A 21,470-nucleotide genomic window follows, 5' to 3' on the forward strand; every position below is an offset into this window, starting at 1 on the left:
ACAAACGAAGCAACATATTTTTTTTATTGTTTTAAACACTTACTGAGGTTGACATCGAACGAGTGCAACGCTTTTACAGTGTGAAGTAACGTACTTTCCCGAGGTGTATTTCACTGCCAATCCACTTGAAGTCGCTCGAGGACAAAGTCTAGTATGTACAGAAAGAAATATACATGTCGAGGCTGCAGCATAACTTTCGCCGTTTGTATTTTCTATTTTGAAATATGGAAGGGGTTTTCCACAGTTTAAGAGTAATTCTATCCTAACATAAAATACATTTTTTTAACATGTCTCCATTTGTGTCCTTGTTATTAAATGCAACTGAAAGAGACTATTAATAGTTCAACGTCAAACATTTTTCAAAAACAATATAATCATTAGTAGTTTCACTAGACATTTTCTAGGATTTCATTACTGCTTGAAACAAAATGTACAGTAGTCAATATAGTAATATTTTTTCGCCTAAATGTATTCAAAGACACCACTGTACATAACCGCAAATAAATATAGGTTTCGACTCCTTTTTGCAATATCTCGAATATCTGCAAATATTAATCCAAATGCTTTTCTGGTCTAATGTTTTTAAACTACTGTATTCAATTTACATATTTATTTCATTCCTTATGATTTCAGTATGCGGTATATTAAAGTGATTGATTGAAAGACAGGAACATCCATTTAAATTGGAAACTAATTAATACAGACTTCAAATAATATGACTAACACGCAAAATGTTGTTTTGCTCATTTTTCCAAGTAAAATTATCGAGTTAGAAGAGCATGATCATCATATTCATTTGCCTGAATCAAGAAAGAAAATGATCCGGTTTGAAGTTTGCCCAAAAGTAATAGCATCTTGACAAAAGAACCCAGTGAACTGTTGAATATGGCACAATACGTCATGCACATTGTAATGAAAAGAAAAGAAAAGAAAAAAAAAACACCGCCTCGAAAAAAGAAAAGAAAAAAGTTTCAGCTCTATGTTTAAAACCACACCAACACCAAGAAATAGTGATTTAAAAAGTTAGTGCTATTTTAAGAGCAAATTAGCCAGACATAATCTCCGGTGTGGAGCATAAGGCAATGACAAACATGTCAGAATGGCAACAGAATAAAATTACCCATTTTATCCTCACTTGTGATCTTAACGTATGTTACACTTGGGTTTAATAAATAGCCTTTGTCCCAGTTTTTGTTGAAGAAAAGAACTAAATGGCATAATAGCATGGCAAAATAACAAAACAATCCTATTTCAAGTTTATGTTGTCATTTAAATCCCAAACATCACAGCACATCATTGGTTTGAGTTTTTCACCATGTCACCACCAACAGATGCAAAAGCATAACAGACAAAATATTAAAATCCTACAACTTACAGTATATCACTATTCACTATACTTCTTATAAGGTTACCATAATATTTTCTACTTTTTCTGTTATTGATGACATTAGTATTTCAGTCAGCAATAGTCTTGACTATACATACACACCAGACATGTACAAATGTTTTATTTGTTAATAGCTTCTCAAAAACAAATGTGGACCCAGCAAGAATTTCTCCCATTTTTTTTTTTTTTTTTTTTTTTTTTTTACTTAACCCACATATATTTCACACATGGTCTTGCTCATGTTGATGAAAAACATGAGAATGAGCCATAAAAGAACCAAAAGCAATAGCATGGATGTGGGGAGCTACATGTAATTGAAAAGGTGAATGAAGGTGAGTACTTTCTTGCATGGCCTTCAACAACAAAGAGGTTGTGTGAATTTTAACTTAGATGACAAGTTCATGCACACATTTAGAGATATGTTCTCACAAAATGCACAAAGAAGCATCATTCACTTTAGGTGCTCTTCCACTTCTATAGTTTTGCAGAACAGCTCCTGAGAATTTACATGGAGATTCTCACCTCGATTTCATGCAAATCAACTTTTGATGGGGCGATAAGGAAATCATATGATACTTGCCCAACTTGAAATGCAAATTGAACTAACATGGCTTTGCCTCCCTGCCATTAGTTCATGCTTTTAAAAAGGTCTGCCGAATGTTGTTCAATTCATCATCAGTCACTTCAATTCGTCAGAAAATACAGCGAGATTTCCTCAAATGACAAATATTTGGCAGTATCTACGGGTAGTGACATCCAAAATGCATTAGGTGAGAATGTCACCATTAATCTCCATTAAAAAATTGATACGCAATGCTTGATTTGCGTGCGTGTTTGTTGTTTTGTTTAGAAAATAGAGGTACGTTAATTAAATTGCCTCTTGGGTATTTGCTGCACATCCAAGGATTTCGATTTACTGTACTCCCATAAGTTGACATCTACTTGCGCTTTCTAAGCACCAGATACAAGAGACCACTAATTAGAGTCATTGGGAAGCTGACCCAGGCCAAAATATAGGAGGATCCGTATGAGCCGTCATGGAGACTGCTGTGGTGGAAGGACTTGTTCTGAGCGGTGTAAATGGACGCCGCAATCATCACGCACAAAGCTGAAGGGAAAAAAAGAGTTGGAAAAAGAGTGGAAATTAGATATGATTTGTCTTGTCAATATCATACAGCAGTTTTAGCCAAGCAAGAGTTTGAATATGAAGTATAATTAAGCTGTTTTTGTGTTCAAAAGTATTATTTTGTTGCAGTCCATGTTGAAGTAAATGAGGAGCTTTATTTATACATCGTGTTGCCAAGGATTTTTTTTTTAGGTGAGTTGAGGAGCTTTATTTAGACAGAAGTAGTACTTTGCTATATGTTATGGCATCTATAATAAACCTTATACAGTATTAGGTGGTAAATTTGTCACTTGTTTTTGCTCTTTACGTCCCCAATGCACGTTCGAAATTCTATTACCGGTAGTAATGACATACTTGACGTCATTACAAAATAAATGACTATTTGTGAGGGGTTGTGATCAACTTTGACCATGAATAGAAAAAAAAAAAGTCTGTTAATAATAAGACTTGACACTCCTAATTGATGTAAAAAAAAAAAAAAAAAAGCGAGGGGTCTGGTTTTTGTTTTGTTTTTAAATGCACATGCCGAACATGCAAGGGGGAACTGTAATATGCTACTGTATTTGTGTTACTCCAAATATTATCTCTTATAATAACAACTTCATAAATGGCACAAAAAGAAGAGAAATCATTCATTCACAAAATTGTGAAAAACTGCCGTCTTGTTTCTAGGCAGAACTCGTAAAGTATAATCATTTGTGTCCCAAAACCAGGAAGTCTGACAAAAACACACAAAGGAAATAATTCTACAAACAAGACTATCAGACTTATGAAATAAACTTATTGATCAGTTGCCGGTAATTTCATAACTGAAGCGTATTGAATATACAGTAAAATATGTGCCTCCATACTGTAAATCCTATAAACTTGGTTAAATTTTCGTCACCATTTATTTGTGTATGTTTGTGTCACTTACAGGCTAACAACTGAATAATAGCAGTGAAGATGAATCTCTCTCCTTGCTTGAGCCTGAAGAGCTGAAGAATGAAGATGAAGAAGCTGATACAGCATAAAATGGTGGCCAGAATCATGGTGGCCTGGACCGTCTGCAGGTAGGCTGTTGGACGAAAGGAACCAACAGCTGTTAGAAAATTTGATATCACATACACACGCACCTGCAGACTTGACACTTTCCTACCTGCATCGGGTGTGTGGCTCTTGGCGATAGGGAAGCAAGTGGCATTGCAAGAGTACCACAAGTCCGAGTAGATCACATCCCGTCCAGGTGCTGATACCAACCACCATGCCTGAAACACACCAGTAGTGACACATTGTGTGGTTTTGAAACATTTTGTCAGTGGCATGGGTTCGGTTCGGTTCGGTTCCCACTCAGCAATGTTGTCGATGTGAGAGTAGATGTGTGATCTGTTTCTATATTTGCCCTGCTACTGGATGGCAAAGTGTAGCAAAGTGTAGTCCATGGTTATTTTAGTTAACGAAATATAGTGAAAAAACTAAAACTAAAAAAAAATATTGTTAATGAAATAAAATCAAAAATTAAAATGTTAAAAAAAAAATAAAAAAAATAAAAAACGAAAATAACAGTGACTACATTTCATGTTTACAAAACTAACTATAACTATCCATCCATCCATCCATTTTCTTGACCGCTTATTCCTCACAAGGGTCGCGGGGGCTGCTGGCGCCTATCTCAGCTGGCTCTGGGCAGTAGGCGGGGTACACCCTGGACTGGTTGCCAGCCAATCGCAGGGCACACAGAGACGAACAACCATCCACACTCACACGCATACCTAAGGACAATTCGGAGCACCCAATTAACCTGCCATGCATGTCTTTGGAATGTGGGAGGAGACCGGAGTACCCGGAGAAGACCCACGCGGGCACGGGGAGAACATGCAAACTCCACCCAGGAAGGCCGGAGCCTGGACTCGAACCGGAGTCCTCAGAACTGGGAGGCGGACGCGCTAACCACTCGTCCACCGTGCCGCCCTAACTATAACTACTGTATAATTATAGCAAAAATGTCCATTTTAGTCTTTGGTAATGGGGTATATGCAACGGAAGAGGCGGGACGTGATTTTCCACATTAGTTTATTTCCGGTCCGGGTTGCGAACGCGCAACCCAGGGGCACAAATTCGGAAGCACAATTATTTTTGACGCAGCCCACACGTCGCAAACCGAACCAGAAACAAACTGATGTGCAAAAAGCAGTCCCGCCTCTTCCGTGGTATATACCCCATTAATTTAATACATGAGCCTTTGCGGATGATTTTAAACATGATTTTAAGTAATTAATTTTGATATTAATCGTAATAAGGACGTTTGAATGTGTATGTCGCACAGAAGTGACGTCATCGAGCCGCAGCCAATAGAAAAGCACCTTCGGATCACGTCACTCCAATTTTGCGTGCTTGACTTTTGGCTCTGATGGCTCGGCTCGCCTGCATTTTCATTTAACTCAGCCGAAATGCAACGCTAGGTAAGAAATGTGTTACCTTTTTCATTTTACCATAGTGTTTATTAAATATTGTGCACAAGTAATACACATAAAAAATAAAATAAAATAAAAAAAACGAAAACTAATACTGAAACTGAAACTATTTAAAAGTATACTAAAATTAAGCAGTTAAACTAAAACTAATAGTAAATAACATAACCACCCTGAAAACTAATTAAACTAACAAAATTTAAAAATCTAAACTCAAAACGAAATAATAACTAACTAAAATGAAAATTCCCAAACTATAATAACCCAGGTGTAGTCAGCTGAGAAAGTTGTTTAAAAAAAATGGATGGATGGACATTTTCAGATCATAGTTTGTTATATCTTACAAATTCCATGTATTCTATTTATAACTAGTATAAATGGCCCAAAAATGTCTACACTCTAATCTTACGTTGTGTATGGTTGCAACAAAGAGGAGAATGGCTGCAGCCAAATGGAAAAGGATGATGAGGACTAAGATGATCAACATGGCTGCCCCCTCTGTTCGTCTTTGAGTAGTTGATAGATGCAGATAGATGACAAGATGCTTCCGTTTCCCTCTGTGGATGGATGTCAAGTTTGCAGGATGATAGTCAGGCTGGATCAGGCCCTCTCACATAAAAGGAGTCAGTCGCTCTGAAACAACAAATACATGATTGCCCAGCAGGTTACAAGCAAATAATGATATGGGCAGATGATTTAAATATTCCGTTTGGAATGTGCTGTCTGAAGCTTGATTCTTGCCACTTTCTGTTCCAGCAGATGCACATCATTATCTCTGTTGATCTAGGTTTCGCTTTTTTGCCTCAGTGTTGTTTAGGTGCATCAACACTCTCCTTATTATGTGCATGGTGAATGACTTCAGCAATGAATTTGCTAAATTCATTATTTAGTGTGGCAATTGAAGATGTCTTTGATGGAATAAATGTACAGCGCGAGTGTTGAAACTGCTCCATCTGTGAGCGATTATCCAAAGACAGCTTTCTGTAGAATCGTAAGAATCACAGGGTTGATGCAACACCCAGTGAAATACGTGCAGCCTCAAAATCTCCCCTCAAATTATAGAAAATATAATTTATTGTCAAATTGTGTTGTGTCAAAGTGGGATACTTCATACACAGGCATAGGTTCTCCTAGCTTAGCATTGCAATGTTTACATAAATGGATGTAGAGTTTGGAGAGATGAATGATGTCTTGGAGTAACTATAGGCAACAATAGTGGAAGCCCGAGAGCAACATTTTTGCTGAGCTGTTGTGGATTAAGATAGTTTATTAAGTTGTTCACTTTAGATGCTAATTTTATGCATCATGACGTGAATGAACAACGCAAAGTACAGTAAATGTGAAAAAAAAAAACTGTAACAAAGGTTTATGAAAATAATTGCTATATTCTTTGCTACGTTTTGTTCTGCTCTTTCAGTCTCTTATGAAGCTATTTCTGCCCAATTTTTCACTGAGAACAGTGCATTTTGTAAGTTAGTGAACAAAGCATTCTTGTGGTTTTCCAATCCAGTTTTAAAAGTCGTAAGCAGAATCAAATCTTTCAAAGGGTTTTTATGACATCTTTTTAATGACAAACTGTTATCCCTCTGCTTTTAGATTCAACTGCTGCATTCGACACTGTGAAGCATGAAATTGAGGGAATTAAGCAGTGGGTAGCGCTCCTCATTTGTAAGTTCAGTTCTCGGTTCCCTTTTCTTGTCTGTTTAGGTGCTTCCACTTAGTTCCTTAATCAGGAAACGTGGAATTTCCTTCCCCTTTTATGCAGAGCGCTCAAATTTATGTGGCTTAAAAAAAAATAAAAATAAAAAATAAAAAAAAATAAAAAAGTAGTGGATATTATCTTGCTCCATTGCTCAAATATTTTGTGGATGTAGTGTGTGAAATGCTGTTTTGTTGTTGTTGTTGTTTTTTAATCAATGCCCTGTCTGCCAACGTACTTCAGGATGCATTCTAAAATTCTTTTCTATGCTTTTTAATGCTCTTGCCCGAGCCACAATCTTCAACCTTACGCGCCCAATCGGTCTCGCAGGTCAGTTTGGCGAGCTGCATAAAACCAAGCTGAAGCTCATAGTGGCGATCCTTTTGATCTTGCTGCTCCAAAATTGTGGCACGACCTGCCTCAGCACATTAGACAGGCCTCCTGTTTGGTTTTTGACACACTGTGAGATGTTGACATATATCTTTCACTATTTTATTCCTTTTGATTTTATTGCTCTTTTGACCAACATTTGTCTTTTAATGATATTTATTGACCAACCTTGTGTTGTTTGTGAACCTCTTTGGTTTTGGTGTTATTTATGTGTTGCTTTGTACCGTACTTTGGAGCACTGCACTTGCTTTTAAAGTGCTTAACTAATAAAATTGAATTGGATTGGAATCAACACAACATAAGACTTTGATATGTGCACACATGATTTAGATTTTGCTAACTGCCACCCAAAGCGAACATTAAGAGGAGCTGAGTTGGCAGATACACAGTTGTACCACACACACACGCACACGCACACAAACCAGACAGCAAAGGAATTAGCCCTCTCCGCCAAAATGGAATCGTAGTAAAAACAGACTCCTCCCGCCGACAGGAAGCAGGCCACAATTTGTGCGAGCACATGTGGTTGTGGGGGTGCCGCCAGGAGATGGACTGGCCCTATTTGAGGTGGCGAGGACAGGAAAATAGAGGCTAAATCTTGAAATAGTGGCGTGCTGTGGCTTTGAATCATGTGACACCAGGTTGAGGGTTTAGATTGGAATGTAAACACCAACTGCTTTTTGCTAAATGTTCATCATCACTGAGTTCTGAGAAGTAAACAGGACAGCACAGTAAACTGAGACAAAAAAACTTGACTAAATTTGGACTGATTCATGAAGGCGTACCTTACATGACAAGCCATATTTTGCCCCTTTAAAGCAGCTAACCACAATATTAAACTCTATTTTTAGATTTATACCATTGTTAATACATTCCAAAGAAAATAAGAAATTACTGAGCAAACTGATGAGCAAGATTTCCAATAAAATGTATTGCATCGCAACATTTTCATTTGAATTCTATCCTGCTGAAATCCTCTTTGGAGTCGCGGGATAACTCCCAGATGCGCACACATGCACATTCGCACAAATGTAATCATGTCAGCTGATAACGCGTTAGCAAAAAGAAGAACATAAATAAAATTGGGTAAACATTGGAATGAAAATATTATTTACTCCTATGCAGCAGCCCACAGAAACACACATGTAGAAACTTGAATTACATCAAACTGCAATTTAAGATAATTTGCAGACACTGTTTGAATAATCAAATTTTAAGGCTGACATCAAAGGGATGTAAACTGTGCGTGTAAATTCGAGTACGAATACACACCCTCTTTGCTTGATAGTATGTATAAAAAAAATTGTAAAAAATTAAAAAAAAAAAAAAAAACTACTGGCATCAAGTCAATATAGTACTGTCTTTGTGACTTCCCACAACAAAGATATGCTGGTTTTATAGTTTAGTTTATTTGCACATTATGGCAAGCTTGAACTGCAGTCTACCAACTTTACCATGTGGTAGAGAGAAAATAAAAATGTGTTGTTGTTTTTTTGTCTTTTATCCACTTGTGTATTTTTTTCAACACATACAAAATACGAAGCATTAATGCATGGGGGTCAAAATTTAAAATCAGATATAAAATATGTTTTAACAATCACAACTAGTACGACTATCCTCATCTACAAGGATAAAGAAAATACTCAAGGAGATATGTGTGATATTGGTGAGTCTGTGTGTGAGTGTCTGGGCGTGAGCCGTGGCCAACAGCAGCTTCTGAGTGAAAGTAATCATTGTACTTTTTGTACTTTACTCTTTTCCTGTTGTTTATTATACTGTAGAAAAGTGCATTAATAACTGTGGCACTCCTTTCCCTCATGATGTGTGGCATGACAGTACTGTATATGCATGTAAGTTAGGGATGAGTGGATCGACACCAAAACATTGATGTTCCAATACCCAAGCTAAAGTATTGATATTTGTAATAAATTTGTTGTATTTTCTTTCATTTTTTGAATATTTTTTTTTCATGTGAACTACTTTTTTCCTCCCCCTTCTGCACGAACATAAAGCACCGACGTCTGCTCCTACCCACTCTTACATCCCAAATCCATGCCAAACATGCTTTTCCTCCGCCTTCCGCCTCACCAACATAAAGAAAACAAACATTTTGAGGCATGTTGGCAGCACCGTCGGAGCGAAGGAGATGTTTAGTTTGGAACTATTTTCTTTCACAAAACAGCAACGAGGCATGTGCAGTGTGTGACAAGACCTTGGAATATTGCGGCAATACAACAAACCACACTAAACATTTAAGAAACATTTCATCCAAAAGTACATGAAGCATTATTAGAAAAGTCAGAATTGATGTGAGCACAGTAGCAGCTGACGTGGTTTTGTTTGCAGTTAAAAAAACAAAAAACACTTTCGGTATTGATATTGAATTAGTATTGTGATATTTAGCCCAGGAATGACTTAGTAGCAGATCGAATCCAAAATCACGGGTATTGCCCATCCCAAATGTAAGTATACTGTAAAAAAAACGATTTTGATGTCTATAAACTGCAGATTTCCACGATATATTGGTGATTCTGGTCAAATACATTTGACACAAAAATCTGCAATTGAAGAATAACACTGTAATTTGTATACGTACCTCCTGTGTGAATGCACTAGTACTCACCTCAGGCAATAGCCAGCAGCTGCACACACTCACACACACGCACATGCACACATAATGATGTCCACATGCCACATACATTAGCCTCGTTGCCGGTCCGGAATGCATTACATTGTTTTCGCAAATCTCATGATGTATCTGTCATAGTAAATGTGTGCTCACAAAGCAGCAGCTGTTCTGTGTCAATCAACAGGCAAATAAAAGGTTTCAATATCTAATTTAGTCATAATGCCATTTCTACCATTTGTCACTCAGGTGAGTAGATTACATTTACAGCAATTGTGGATATATTACAAAAAGCCAGATTGTATTTATCCCTGGGTCGAACTTTTCTTGTTATTATGTATCCGAAGCACAGTCAGCAACACATAAGTGAGGAACCATAGCACCTTCTTCCATTGTGTGCTTATTGCAGCTACTTCGACTGACACACACAGACAAAGAGACACAAAATACAACCATTCCTCCTTTCCACTCACCCTTATAATAGGAAGCTAGGGGACTCTGTGCAAGTGTGTGTCTGTGTGTGTACGTGCATGGTGTGTGACTGCTGGAAAATGCTGACATTTAATGTCCTTTTCTTTCATAAAACACAAAGCCACAGACTTAACTGGGCCTCTGGATCTCACTCCCCCGACTCTCTCACTGTTCCGCTCTCCCAACTCCTCTCTGGCTGGCTTTGGGGGAAAATGGCTGAAAACTGATGAACAGAGAAGAGGAAGTGGACATGAAATCTTCCAGTGGGGCCCTCTGGCTCCAAATTAAGTTGTGCTGCTGAATAATGTGACATTCCTGGCACTAAAACTTCCCTCTCAACCACTTACTCGGACAACTACAAGCAGACATTCATTCTAGAGTGCTTTGTTTCATTACTGTGTTTGGACTGCTCCAGTTTTAATTGTTTTTAATAGTTTGAGTTAAAGTTAAGGATTATCACCCCAAGTAATGAGTACACTACAGGTATACATCCATTTTTAAACTGAACTTTTCCTTCCATTCCAAAGTCTGTCTGATGTTTCGGGCTCTTCAAGCATACATCTATGGACCTTGCACTGTACACTGGAGCTCATTCCACAAAGTATCACAATGATTATATTATCTTTTGTCTGAAACGTGTATGTATTCAAGTGTGTGTGGGCGGGTCAGTTTAGGTGGTTTGTGTTGATACATAGCAACCATAGTGCAAGGTCTATTTTTAGTGAAAACACAAAAGACACATCTTCCCTGTCATTGGGTCAATACAAAGCTTTGTTTAGGGAAGAGCAAACAAACGCACACTCTTCAGATACACAACTTTGTACTACTTTTCACTGTACAGTTGTAAATGTACTATATTTTTATAGGCCAGTGTCAGATGCCAAGCATGCTCACACTACTGAGGCAGGACTCACAAAAATACATAAAGAAAAATGTGAATCTTTGTAGCTACTTTTCAGCTAAGGACAGATGTCTGTCTGATGAAAGCAAATGTCATTTAAAAATTCTACGACAAATGAAGCCACAGCTTTTGTTACTATGATGAGGACGGCTGTTTATTAACTATTTCAATGGGTTTGTTGTTTGAGTCAGATTGTAACAATGTTCCAGTATTTATTTACATTATTGTATAGTTTGAGAAAAGTTGTGGTACAGTAATTGTGGACACCTCTTATCAAGATCATCCCACAGATATACTAGAAATTAATTGTCCCTTGAATTAATGATGTGATTTATTGCTGACACATGACGCTGGTCTGAATTTGTTAAACATTTTAAGGCATATATTTTTCTAGAAGAATGTATAGTTTAACTCCCAATTTTGTGACTTTTGGAGCATTGTTTTAGACATTCCACTGTATTATATACTCATGTCATATTATAGTTTTGGAATTTTCATTTTAGTTAGTTTTTATTTTGTTTTGAGTTTTGTTTTTGAAATTGAGTTAGTTTTAATTAGTTTTTGGGGTGAGTCTGTTAGTTTGTATTAGTTTTAGTTATTTCAAAAATGCTTGGTTTTAATTTAATTTTAGTTAATTTCAGTATTTGTTTTATTTCTTTTTTTAAAGTGTATCACCTTATGCTCAATATTTAATAAATATCATGGTAAAATAAAATAAAAATTAACAAATTTCTTACCTAGCGTTGTATTTTGGCAGAGTTAAATGAAAAAGTAGGCGAGCTAAGCCATTGGAGGCAAAATTTAAGCACGCAAAATTGTTGCCTCGGAGCGACGTCATCTGAAAGTACTTCTCTATTGGCTCGGCGCCTGTACGTTGGGGTTTACCCCGGTGGACGAGAGGGTAGCCTCCCTCCGCCTTCGGGTGGGGGGACGGGTCCTGACTGAACAGCAGCTCAGAGTACCCACCCTTTTTGGAGTCCTTGGAGGGTGTGCTGGAGAGCGCTCCCTCTGGGGACTCCCTCGTCCTGCTGGGGGACTTCAACGCTCACGTGGGCAATGACAGTGAGACCTGGAGGGGCGTGATTGGGAGGAACGGCCCCCCTGATCGGAACCCGTTATTGTTCTGTTATTGGACTTCTGTGCTCGTCACGGTTTGTCCATAACGAACACCATGTTCAAGCATAAGGGTGTCCATATGTGCACTTGGCACCAGGACACCCTAGGCCGCAGTTCGATGATCGACTTTGTAGTCGTGTCATCGGATTTGCGGCCGCATGTTTTGGACACTCGGGTGAAGAGAGGGGCGGAGCTGTCAACTGATCACCACCTGGTGGTGTGCTGGCTCCGATGGTGGGGGAAGATGCCGGTCCGACCTGGCAGACCCAAACGTATTGTGAGGGTTTGCTGGGAACGTCTGGCGGAATCCCCTTTCAGAAAGAGTTTCAACACCCACCTCCGGCAGAGCTTTTCCCTTGTCTCGCGGGAGGCGGGGGACATTGAGTCCGAATGGGCCATGTTCCGCGCCTCCATTGTTGAGGCGGCCGATCGGAGCTGTGGCCGTAAGGTGGTCGGTGCCTGTCGTGGCGGCAATCCTCGAACCCGCTGGTGGACACCAGCGGTAAGGGATGCCGTCAAGCTGAAGAAGGAGTCCTATCGGGCCTTTTTGGCCTGTCGGACTCCGGAGGCAGCTGACAGGTACCGGATGGCCAAGCGGAACGCGGCTTCGGCGGTTGCTGAGGCAAAAACTCGGACATGGGAGGAGTTCGGTGAGGCCATGGAAAACGACTTCCGGACGGCTTCGAGGAAATTCTGGTCCACCATCCGGCGTCTCAGGAGAGGAAAGCAGTGCACCATTAACACTGTGTATAGTGGCGATGGGGTGCTGCTGACCTCGACTCGGGAAGTCGTGAAGCGGTGGGGGGAATACTTCGAAGACCTCCTCAATTCCACCAACACGTCTCCTTTTGAGGAAGCAGAGTCTGGAGACTCTGGGGTGGGCTCTCCTATCTCTGGGGTCGAAGTCACTGAGGTGGTTGGAAAGCTCCTCGGTGGCAGGGCCCCGGGGGTGGATGAGATCCGCCCGGAGTTCCTAAAGACTCTGGATGTTGTGGGGCTGTCGTGGTTGACACGCCTCTACAACATCGCGTGGACATCGGGGACAGTGCCTCTGGATTGGCAGACCGGGGTGGTGGTCCCCCTTTTTAAGAAGGGGGACCGGAGGGTGTGTTCCAACTACAGAGGGATCACACTCCTCAGCCTCCCTGGTAAGGTCTATTCAGGGGTGCTGGAGAGGAGGGTCCATCGGGAGGTCGAATCTCGGATTCAGGAGGAGCAGTGTGGTTTTCGTCCTGGCCGTGGAACAGTGGACCAGCTCTACACCCTCCGCAGGATCCTCGAGGGTGCGTGGGAGTTCGCTCATCCAGTTCACATGTGTTTTGTGGATTTGGAGAAGGCGTTCGACCGTGTCCCTCGGGGAGTTCTGTGGGGGGTGCTTCGGGAGTACGGGGTACCGGGCCCCTTGATACGGGCTGTTCGGTCCCTGTACGACCGTTGCCAGAGTTTGGTCCGCATTGCCGGCAGTAAGTCGGATTCGTTTCCGGTGAGGGTTGGACTCCGCCAAGGTTGCCCTTTGTCACCGATTATTAAGGGTGTCACGATTTCGATTTTTTATCGAAATCGATCGAAATTACGTCACGATTTCGAGCATCGAAATAGAAGAGAGGACACACGATTCGATGCCCCCCCCCCCCCCCCCCCGCGCCCGCCGCCACCGCCGCCACCTCCCAGGAAAGCAAATGAGACGCAGCCATTCAGCTACTAGCTAACGGCACTTGTTAGCTGACTTCTCCTGCAGTCATGATGGCAAGCGCGGACAGACACAGCAATGGTGCTTCAAGCCGCTCCCGCTTCTCTCGTCACCAGTTTGGAAACATTTTGCGTTCCCGGTGAGTTATGTCGACAACGTTCACGTTGTCGATAAAAAGACCACAGTTGCAAGATATGCTATGTGCGCGTACTGTACTCGGCCACGGTGTTACGCCCGGCTCGTCAAGGGGAAGGGAAGTAACACAATAACAGAAAATATAGAGTAGATAAACACGGGTCGACTTTAACATCTGAGTAGTTTTAATTGAAATTTCAGGCAGGGGTTTGACAAGGGAGTGAAAGTGGAAGGTGAACAAATAATAACCGCATTTGACAGAACTGACAGAACGGAGGAGAAACAACAATAACCAATAGGGGTATAATACACGGATACACAATAGCGTCGCGCTGGCACAGTCGTCCAATCGGAGTGTCGCGCTGGCACAGTCCTCCAATCAGAGTGTCGCGCTGGCGCATTCAAACTGAAGTACCATTATACGGGCACCAGCCGACACAAACACACACATACATACTAGGGGAGCGGAGCCGGCGGCGGGCCCGAGCCGCCAGCCGTAACAACGGGAAACACGACAAACATGACGGGACATTTACGCAGGCATCACAAAGATTTAGATTTATCAAATTCAACTAGAAGTGGGAAAACAACGGTCCAACCAACTATTTCATCCTCATTTACAGTGAAACTTCCACACACTTCAGCTCGCGCGAAACGCCAGATCCATAGGTCTATTTATAGCAGCAGACCTGCAGCCTTGGAAAACGCTGGATTCAAACATTTAATTAGTGTACTTGAACCACGCTACAGTATGCCCAGCAACTGTAAATGTTGTGATATAGTTTGTTCAGGCTGTATTTGTTCCATGACTTTGGATACAATATATTTTTTGTTGTTGTTGCACATTGCACATTATTTTAAGAGGAACGCACAGCACACTGTTGTAACCAAAAACAGTCAATAGATGGCAGGCACCCACTGTGACTTTTTGTTTTTGTTTTTTTATTTTTTATTTTACACTTCAGTAAGAACAAGACGGTTAACTTTATATTGTAAATAAATTCTTTTAATTTGATCATTCCTGCCTAATGTCAATTATCATATATTACATAAATTTACACAAAAATAATATGGAAATTGCATCACCTATATGTAGCCGATCTTTTGAAATAAGATTTACTGTACAATGAATAGAACCAATGATCATAGACTAGCCTTAGCCTACAGAAGCATATGCCTCTGTGTTATAAAGTGGGGGAGCGGAAAAAAAAAAAAAAAAAAAAAAAAATCGAAAAAAAAATCGAATCGTGACCCCAAAATCGAAATTTAAATCGAATCGTGGAGTTGGCGAATCGTGACACCCCTACCGATTATGTTCATAACTTTTATGGACATAATTTCTAGGCGCAGCCGAGGCGTGGAGGGGTTCCGGTTTGGTGGCCTCAGCATTGCATCTCTGCTCTTTGCAGATGATGTGGTGCTGTTGGCTTCATCAAGCCGGGGCCTCCAGCTCTCACTGGAGCGGTTCACAGCCGAGTGTGAAACGGCTGGGATGAGGATCAGCACCTCCAAATCCGAGACCATGGTCCTCAGTCGGAAAAGAGTGGAGTGTCTTCTCTGGGTCGGGGATGAGATCCTGCCCCAAGTGGAGGAGTTCAAGTATCTTGAGGTCTTGTTCACGAGTGAGGGCAGGATGCAGCGGGAGATCGACAGACGGATCGGTGCAGCGTCTGCAGTGATGCGGACTCTGTATCGGACGTCGTGGTGAAGAAACAGCTGAGCCAGAAGGCAAAGCTCTCAATTTACCGGTCGGTCTACGTTCCCACCCAGTGTCCACCTCCACCACACCTATGGTCACAAGCTGTGGGTCGTGACCGAAAGAACGAGATCCCGGATACAAGCGGCCGAAATGAGTTTCCTCCGCAGGGTGTCCGGGCTCTCCCTTAGAGATAGGGTGAGAAGCTCGGTCATCCGGGAGGGACTCAGAGTCGAGCCGCTGCTCCTCTGCGTTGAGAGGAGCCAGCTGAGGTGGCTCGGGCATCTGGTTCGGATGCCTCCCTGGGGAGGTGTTCCGGGCATGTCCCTCTGGCGGGAGGCCCCGGGGACGACCCAGGACACGCTGGAGAGACTATGTCTCTCGGCTGGCCTGGGAACGCCTTGGGATCCCGCCGGAAGAGCTGGTTGAAGTGGCTGGGGAGAGGGAAGTCTGGGTTTCCCTCCTGAAGCTGCTGCCCCCGCGACCCGACCCCGGATAAGCGGAAGAAGATGGATGGATGGATGGATTTTTGTTTTTATTTTATTTTGTTAACGGAGTTGTTGTTTTTATTTTAGTTTTATTTTTTTGATTAGTTGACTAAAATATTCTTGATTATACTGCATTGTTACCAAGAACACCAAGAAATCACTACAAAAATAATGGGAGCAATAGTCAAGTCAGTTGTGTGACAAAGCCCAAGCATGACTTCTTGTTGGAAAAACAAAACACAGTACTGCAAATATGTATAATTAAATATCCAAGACGCATAAAGACGTGGGTAAAGACTGTAATGTACAGGTTTGTATTCTTAGTCGTGGTGCCTCCAGCTGGGCTACAGGAAATTTGGAGAACTCTGTATTGGCAAAGAAGCAAGCCAATCAGCCAAGATCAAATTAAATGATCTCTAAATTATGTAAAGAATATTACCACTTATTCTTACTATTAGGCAAGGCAAGGCAAGGCAAGGCAAGTTTATTTGTATAGCACATTTCATGCACAAGGCAACTCAATGTGCTTTACACAAGGAAAGACAACACATAAGCATCAAAAAACAGTAGTTAACATTCAGAGGGAAAAAAACACAAAAAAAACAACAAACAACACTTAATTAAAGCTGTTTAAAAGTCCCTAATCAAAGGTATAAGAAAAAAGCAAAGTTTTTAACCTGGATTTGAAAGCATTTACACTCTGGGCTGACTTCACTTCTGTTGGTAGCCTATTCCATCTGTGTGCAGCATAATAGCTAAATGCAGCTTCACCATGTTTGCTTCAAACTCTGGGTTCCACTAGTTGGCCCAAGTCTGTAGATCTCAGAGCCCTGCTGGGCTTGTACTCAATCAGCATTTCTTGGATATATTCAGGACCCAAACCATTTAGTGATTTATAGACGAGTAGCAGAACTTTAAAATCGATTCTACAGCTGACTGGGAGCCAGTGTAAATCCTTAAGTACTGGAGTAATATGTTCTGATCATTTCGTTTTGGTCAGAACTCGAGCTGCAGCGTTCTGAATGAGCTGCAATTGTCTCATGTTCTTTTGAGAGAGTCCAGTCAGAAGACCGTTACAGTAATCTAGTCTGCTGGAGATAAAAGCATGGATAAGCTTCTCTTGGTCTGCTTGAAGCATGCAGTCCTTCAGTCTGGATATGTTTTTCAGCTGGTAAAAGGCTGTTTTAGTGATGAATTTAATATGATTGCTGAAGGTCAGATCTGAGTCTATTAGTACCCCAAGATTTCGAACTTGGTCTTTAGTTTCTAAAGACAGTGACTCAAGCTGTTTTTTTAACAGCAATCCTCTTTTCTTTATTGCCGAAAACAATGAGCTCCGTTTTGTTTTCGTTCAGCTGAAGGAAATTTTGGTTCATCCAGTTGTTAACTTGCTCTAGAGAATGACACAATGCGTTAATAGAACTGCTGTCATTTGGGGACATAGATAAATACAGTTGTGTGTCATCTGCATAACTATGATAGTCAACATCGGTGTTCTGAAGCATTTGACCCAAAGGTAACATATACAGACTGAACAACAGGGGTCCAAGGACTGACCCTTGAGGGACCCCACATGTCATGGCCTTTCGACCAGATTCAAAATTTCCAATGGTCACAAAGTAACTCCTTTCCTCCGAATAGGACCTGAACCATTTAAGGACTGTTCCATTTAACCCCGCCCAAGTTTCCAGCCTGTCTAACAGTATATTATGATCAATCGTGTCAAATGCTGCACTGAGGTCCAACAAGACGAGCACTGATACCTTCCCTGCATCAGTGCTCAATCTTATATCATTCAGTACTTTAATCAGAGCTGTTTCTGTACTGTGATGAGGTCGGAAACCTGACTGGAATTTATCCAAAAGTCCGTTTAAGCTCCAAAAATTGCTGAGTTGATTAAAAACCACTTTTTCAACTATTTTAGTTACGAAGGGAAGGTTTGCGATTGGTCTATAATTTGCTAGCAGGGAGACATCCAGTGTTCTCTTTTTTTAGAATGGGCTTGACGGCGGCTACTTTCAGACATTTAGGAAGTTCACCTGATTGAAGTGAGCAATTAATTATTTGTTGTAAATCGATCTGAACAGATTTCACAATGGTTTTGAAAAAGCCAGATGGTATTGTGTCAAGACAGCTCGTGGAAGGTTTCAATTGCTGAACCAAGTCTACTACAGTATTTTGATCCACTGAGTCAAATTCTGTCATGGTAATTAAATTATTCCTAGGTGATTTTAAGTGCAGCATCGTTTTGTTATTTAGCTGGTTTGTAACAATGTTTGACCTGATGGCTTGTACTTTTAAACTAAAGTAGCAGGCAAATTCATTGCATTTATCTGTTGAGAGGAGTTCTGGCGCTGTTTGATTTGGGGGATTTGTAAGTTTGTCTGTTATTACTAAAGCTGGATCTTAAACAGTGGCCATGTATAAGGCGTCCTTGGCTCATCATATTCATGGTCACATGCAGGCTGACAAAATACAAGCTGTGATGAATGTATGTTAACAGTAGGCGTGTGAGTGTGTGTGTGTAGTCCATTAATTAGGACCTCCTAAACTGGACAAATGGCCGCATAAACATACACACGCGTACACCACTATTTTTCCTGCAAGGTTGAAAGACTTCCCCCTGACATTGGAACTCTTTCGTGTTGGACACTGACATGCTTTTAGTATGTGTTTGAGCCAACACATATGTTGTTCATAGACATTCCTAAAGTGACAGCCATGAGTAATGACCCATGGTAGCGAGATGTTAGGGGACCAAAAAAAAAAAAAAAAAAAAAACCTCTCCATCTCTGCTCTCTTCACTGTATTATTTTATTATCTTGATCAATTTCATCAGTCAGCACCTTTCAAAAACCTCGCGCTAAACTAGCATTAAGTATCACACACTTCTCTGCCTGTGCTGAGTTCATGATGACAGAAAATATTGAAAAAACTATGACTGGCTTACCGGCAACCCGGAGGCAGTCAATTCTGCAGTGGTCAAGACCTCATGTTACAGAATACTAAACTTAATAGCTTCAGATCAGAGAGACTAATTGTCCAGTCCACACATCTTAGTAGTAATTTGTTTACTTTCTATAAATAACAAAGTTATTCCCTTCCTTAAATAATTAAAGAATTAATACATTTAATGAATCAACATTGTGAGTATCATTTCTCCATTTACAAATACTATGGAATTTCTTTAAAAACCCGTACTGGTATTTTAGGATTTTCATTTCAAACAATTGGCCCAAGATTCATCTCAAAACTTAAAAGAAAAATGAACTTCCAATTCATAAAATTGCACCGATAGAGGGCACAGTCTCATCAATACAAAATCCTTTATGTGTGCATGGGAACTTAAAATCACATCATAATCTTTCGTTTTGTGTTACAAAACTCACAACAAAATAACAATGGTGATGAATTTCATTGACACAAGTTCATTGTGTTTTCCCAGTTAAAACTCATGGGACCCAAAATGTCACGTGCATTAATGTAGAGTTGCCATATGGAAGATGAAAAAAGGAGCTGGAATGTTAACAAAACAAGAAAAATGGTTACAGACTTTAAACTTAACTAAAGCGCAGCACATGTGATGCATCAATTGTCTTAAATATCCATCCTAACCCAAGAAGTACACGAACACACAAGAATGTCTAACTTTGGGAGTTGTGGCAAACTGGGAGTTGACGCTCACTGAGATATTTGTGCACAATACGCACGTGGGGGGAAAATAAAGTAAGGAAAACGAGGAAGAAAATGTAGGCGACATCATTAAGATGTAAAGCTGGCGCACATTGGAATTAATTTGGAGGTGCAACTATTTAACTTTTGTGAGGATAATAAAGAGCATCAACGTGACACATAGTAACAGTATAAATCGTTTACCGCATTCAAACGACAGTATTATGCAAACAAACATTTACTCACCGAGTTTGAAGAACGTGGAATAAAACACGATGGGCGCAGCTCCGGGTGGGACAGTATTTGTAGTAAATAGATATTAAGGTAAGCAAATATTACAGGAAAAAAAATCTCCAGGTGCGACTCAGCTAGAGCAACACAGCCAACCAACTCACTCGACTCCCCACTCCAAAAAAGTAGGAGATGCACACTTGCTCTGTTGCTATCGTGGGAAGGCTCTGGGTGTGGCTTTGCAGCCGTGTGTGTGTGTGTGTGTGTACACGAGAAGTGGGGCGACACGGGGTAGAAAATGATTATGGCTAACTGAAGTGGCTTTAATATTCAGTTTGAGGTGGTAAATAGAGTTTAAAACAACAGATGACTAGGAAGAGGAAATAAGACATGAGGAATGTGGCTGCCAAAAAAAAGAGGATGTTAGAAAGGCTGAAATTGGGAGGAAATGAGCCGTGGTTATAATAAAGAGAATAATTCATAGAATTGGGAACTTTTGGAATCGTTGTAAAGACTCCAGAAACAGTCTAGGGGAATACAACGTTGTTGTCTATTAACACAGTTCAATGGATGGATGTAGTAATTGTGTTTACAAATGTATTAAAATGCAAACGAGAAATCCATAAGGTGAATGCTGGGCTTTGGAAAGCTATTTGAGCATCTATTAGTGCGTGGAGAGAGTGAGAATTGAACAGCAAACCTTCCCGTTACTTCCCCACACTGCATAGGGTTAGGCACACGTATGGGTCATTCTAACCAAAAAGGTATGGCCTTTCTTAAAGGTGTGTCATAAACCACAAAATGACATTGAAGTCTTTCAAGGCACCAGTATTCATCAATTTAAATGCAGGTGTGTCACATGCTAGTGTTTACTCACCGACACACCCTTCTCTAGAGGCATATCAGCTCTGGGGTGGAGCAACTCTGTCATTAAGTGCTGTCATATGCAAATAATTAATAACCTAAAAATCAACACTGAAATAAAACAAAATGCCTAAGCAGATTAAACTTGACTAAAAGAATGCATTGTGGTAGAAGTGGATTCATGTGTAGAGTCATAAGGATATCGTTAGCCGGGGCAGACATGGGGCAAAGAAGAGGTTATTGTCAAGACTCGTTATGCTGCAAATAACTCTTTGCATTTCTGGGCATCCTCAACGCAGGCTTCCATGTGGGAATGAATGTGACTCATTCTGCCTGTTGTAGACAAGCAGACAAACTCTTCTAGCTAGATGTCATATGCAACATGTAGATTTTCAGCATAAATTAAAGGTTAGGAGAAGTTCCGGTGGGTTACATGCCATCCACTGAATTCGAATGTGAAATGTACAGTCATTCATAAACAAAGTGTTGTCTGATGCAGTTCAGAAGGATCTACGTTATAACTGTACT

General features: G+C 40.7%; 1 protein-coding gene across 1 annotated transcript; it reads right to left on the reverse strand.

Moving 5' to 3' along the window:
• Positions 1 to 6: 6 nt before the first annotated feature.
• emp2 (epithelial membrane protein 2) lies at positions 7 to 20,350 on the reverse strand. The gene is made up of 5 exons (XM_077539335.1): positions 20,094 to 20,350; positions 5,373 to 5,596; positions 3,652 to 3,760; positions 3,430 to 3,570; positions 7 to 2,495 (listed from the first exon to the last, which is right to left on the reverse strand). The coding sequence occupies exons 2-5, from the start codon at positions 5,448 to 5,450 to the stop codon at positions 2,326 to 2,328; spliced, it is 498 nt and encodes a 165-aa protein (XP_077395461.1). The 5' UTR covers positions 5,451 to 5,596; positions 20,094 to 20,350; the 3' UTR covers positions 7 to 2,325.
• Positions 20,351 to 21,470: the final 1,120 nt, after the last annotated feature.

The sequence above is a fragment of the Festucalex cinctus genome, chromosome 1 (assembly GCF_051991245.1).
Source record: "Festucalex cinctus isolate MCC-2025b chromosome 1, RoL_Fcin_1.0, whole genome shotgun sequence".
NCBI classification, from domain to species: domain Eukaryota; kingdom Metazoa; phylum Chordata; class Actinopteri; order Syngnathiformes; family Syngnathidae; genus Festucalex; species Festucalex cinctus.

What these genes read in the sequence shown, in the direction of transcription:
- emp2 (XM_077539335.1), bottom strand. Translation starts at nt 5,450, where the DNA reads ATGTTGATCATCTTAGTCCTCATCATCCTTTTCCATTTGGCTGCAGCC. An exon ending in TTGTTGCAACCATACACAAC is followed by an intron (nt 3,761 to 5,372) that starts GTAAGATTAGAG and finishes GGTGTGTTTCAG; the next exon opens with GCATGGTGGTTGGTATCAGC. An exon ending in TATTATTCAGTTGTTAGCCT is followed by an intron (nt 2,496 to 3,429) that starts GTAAGTGACACA and finishes TTTTCCCTTCAG; the next exon opens with CTTTGTGCGTGATGATTGCG.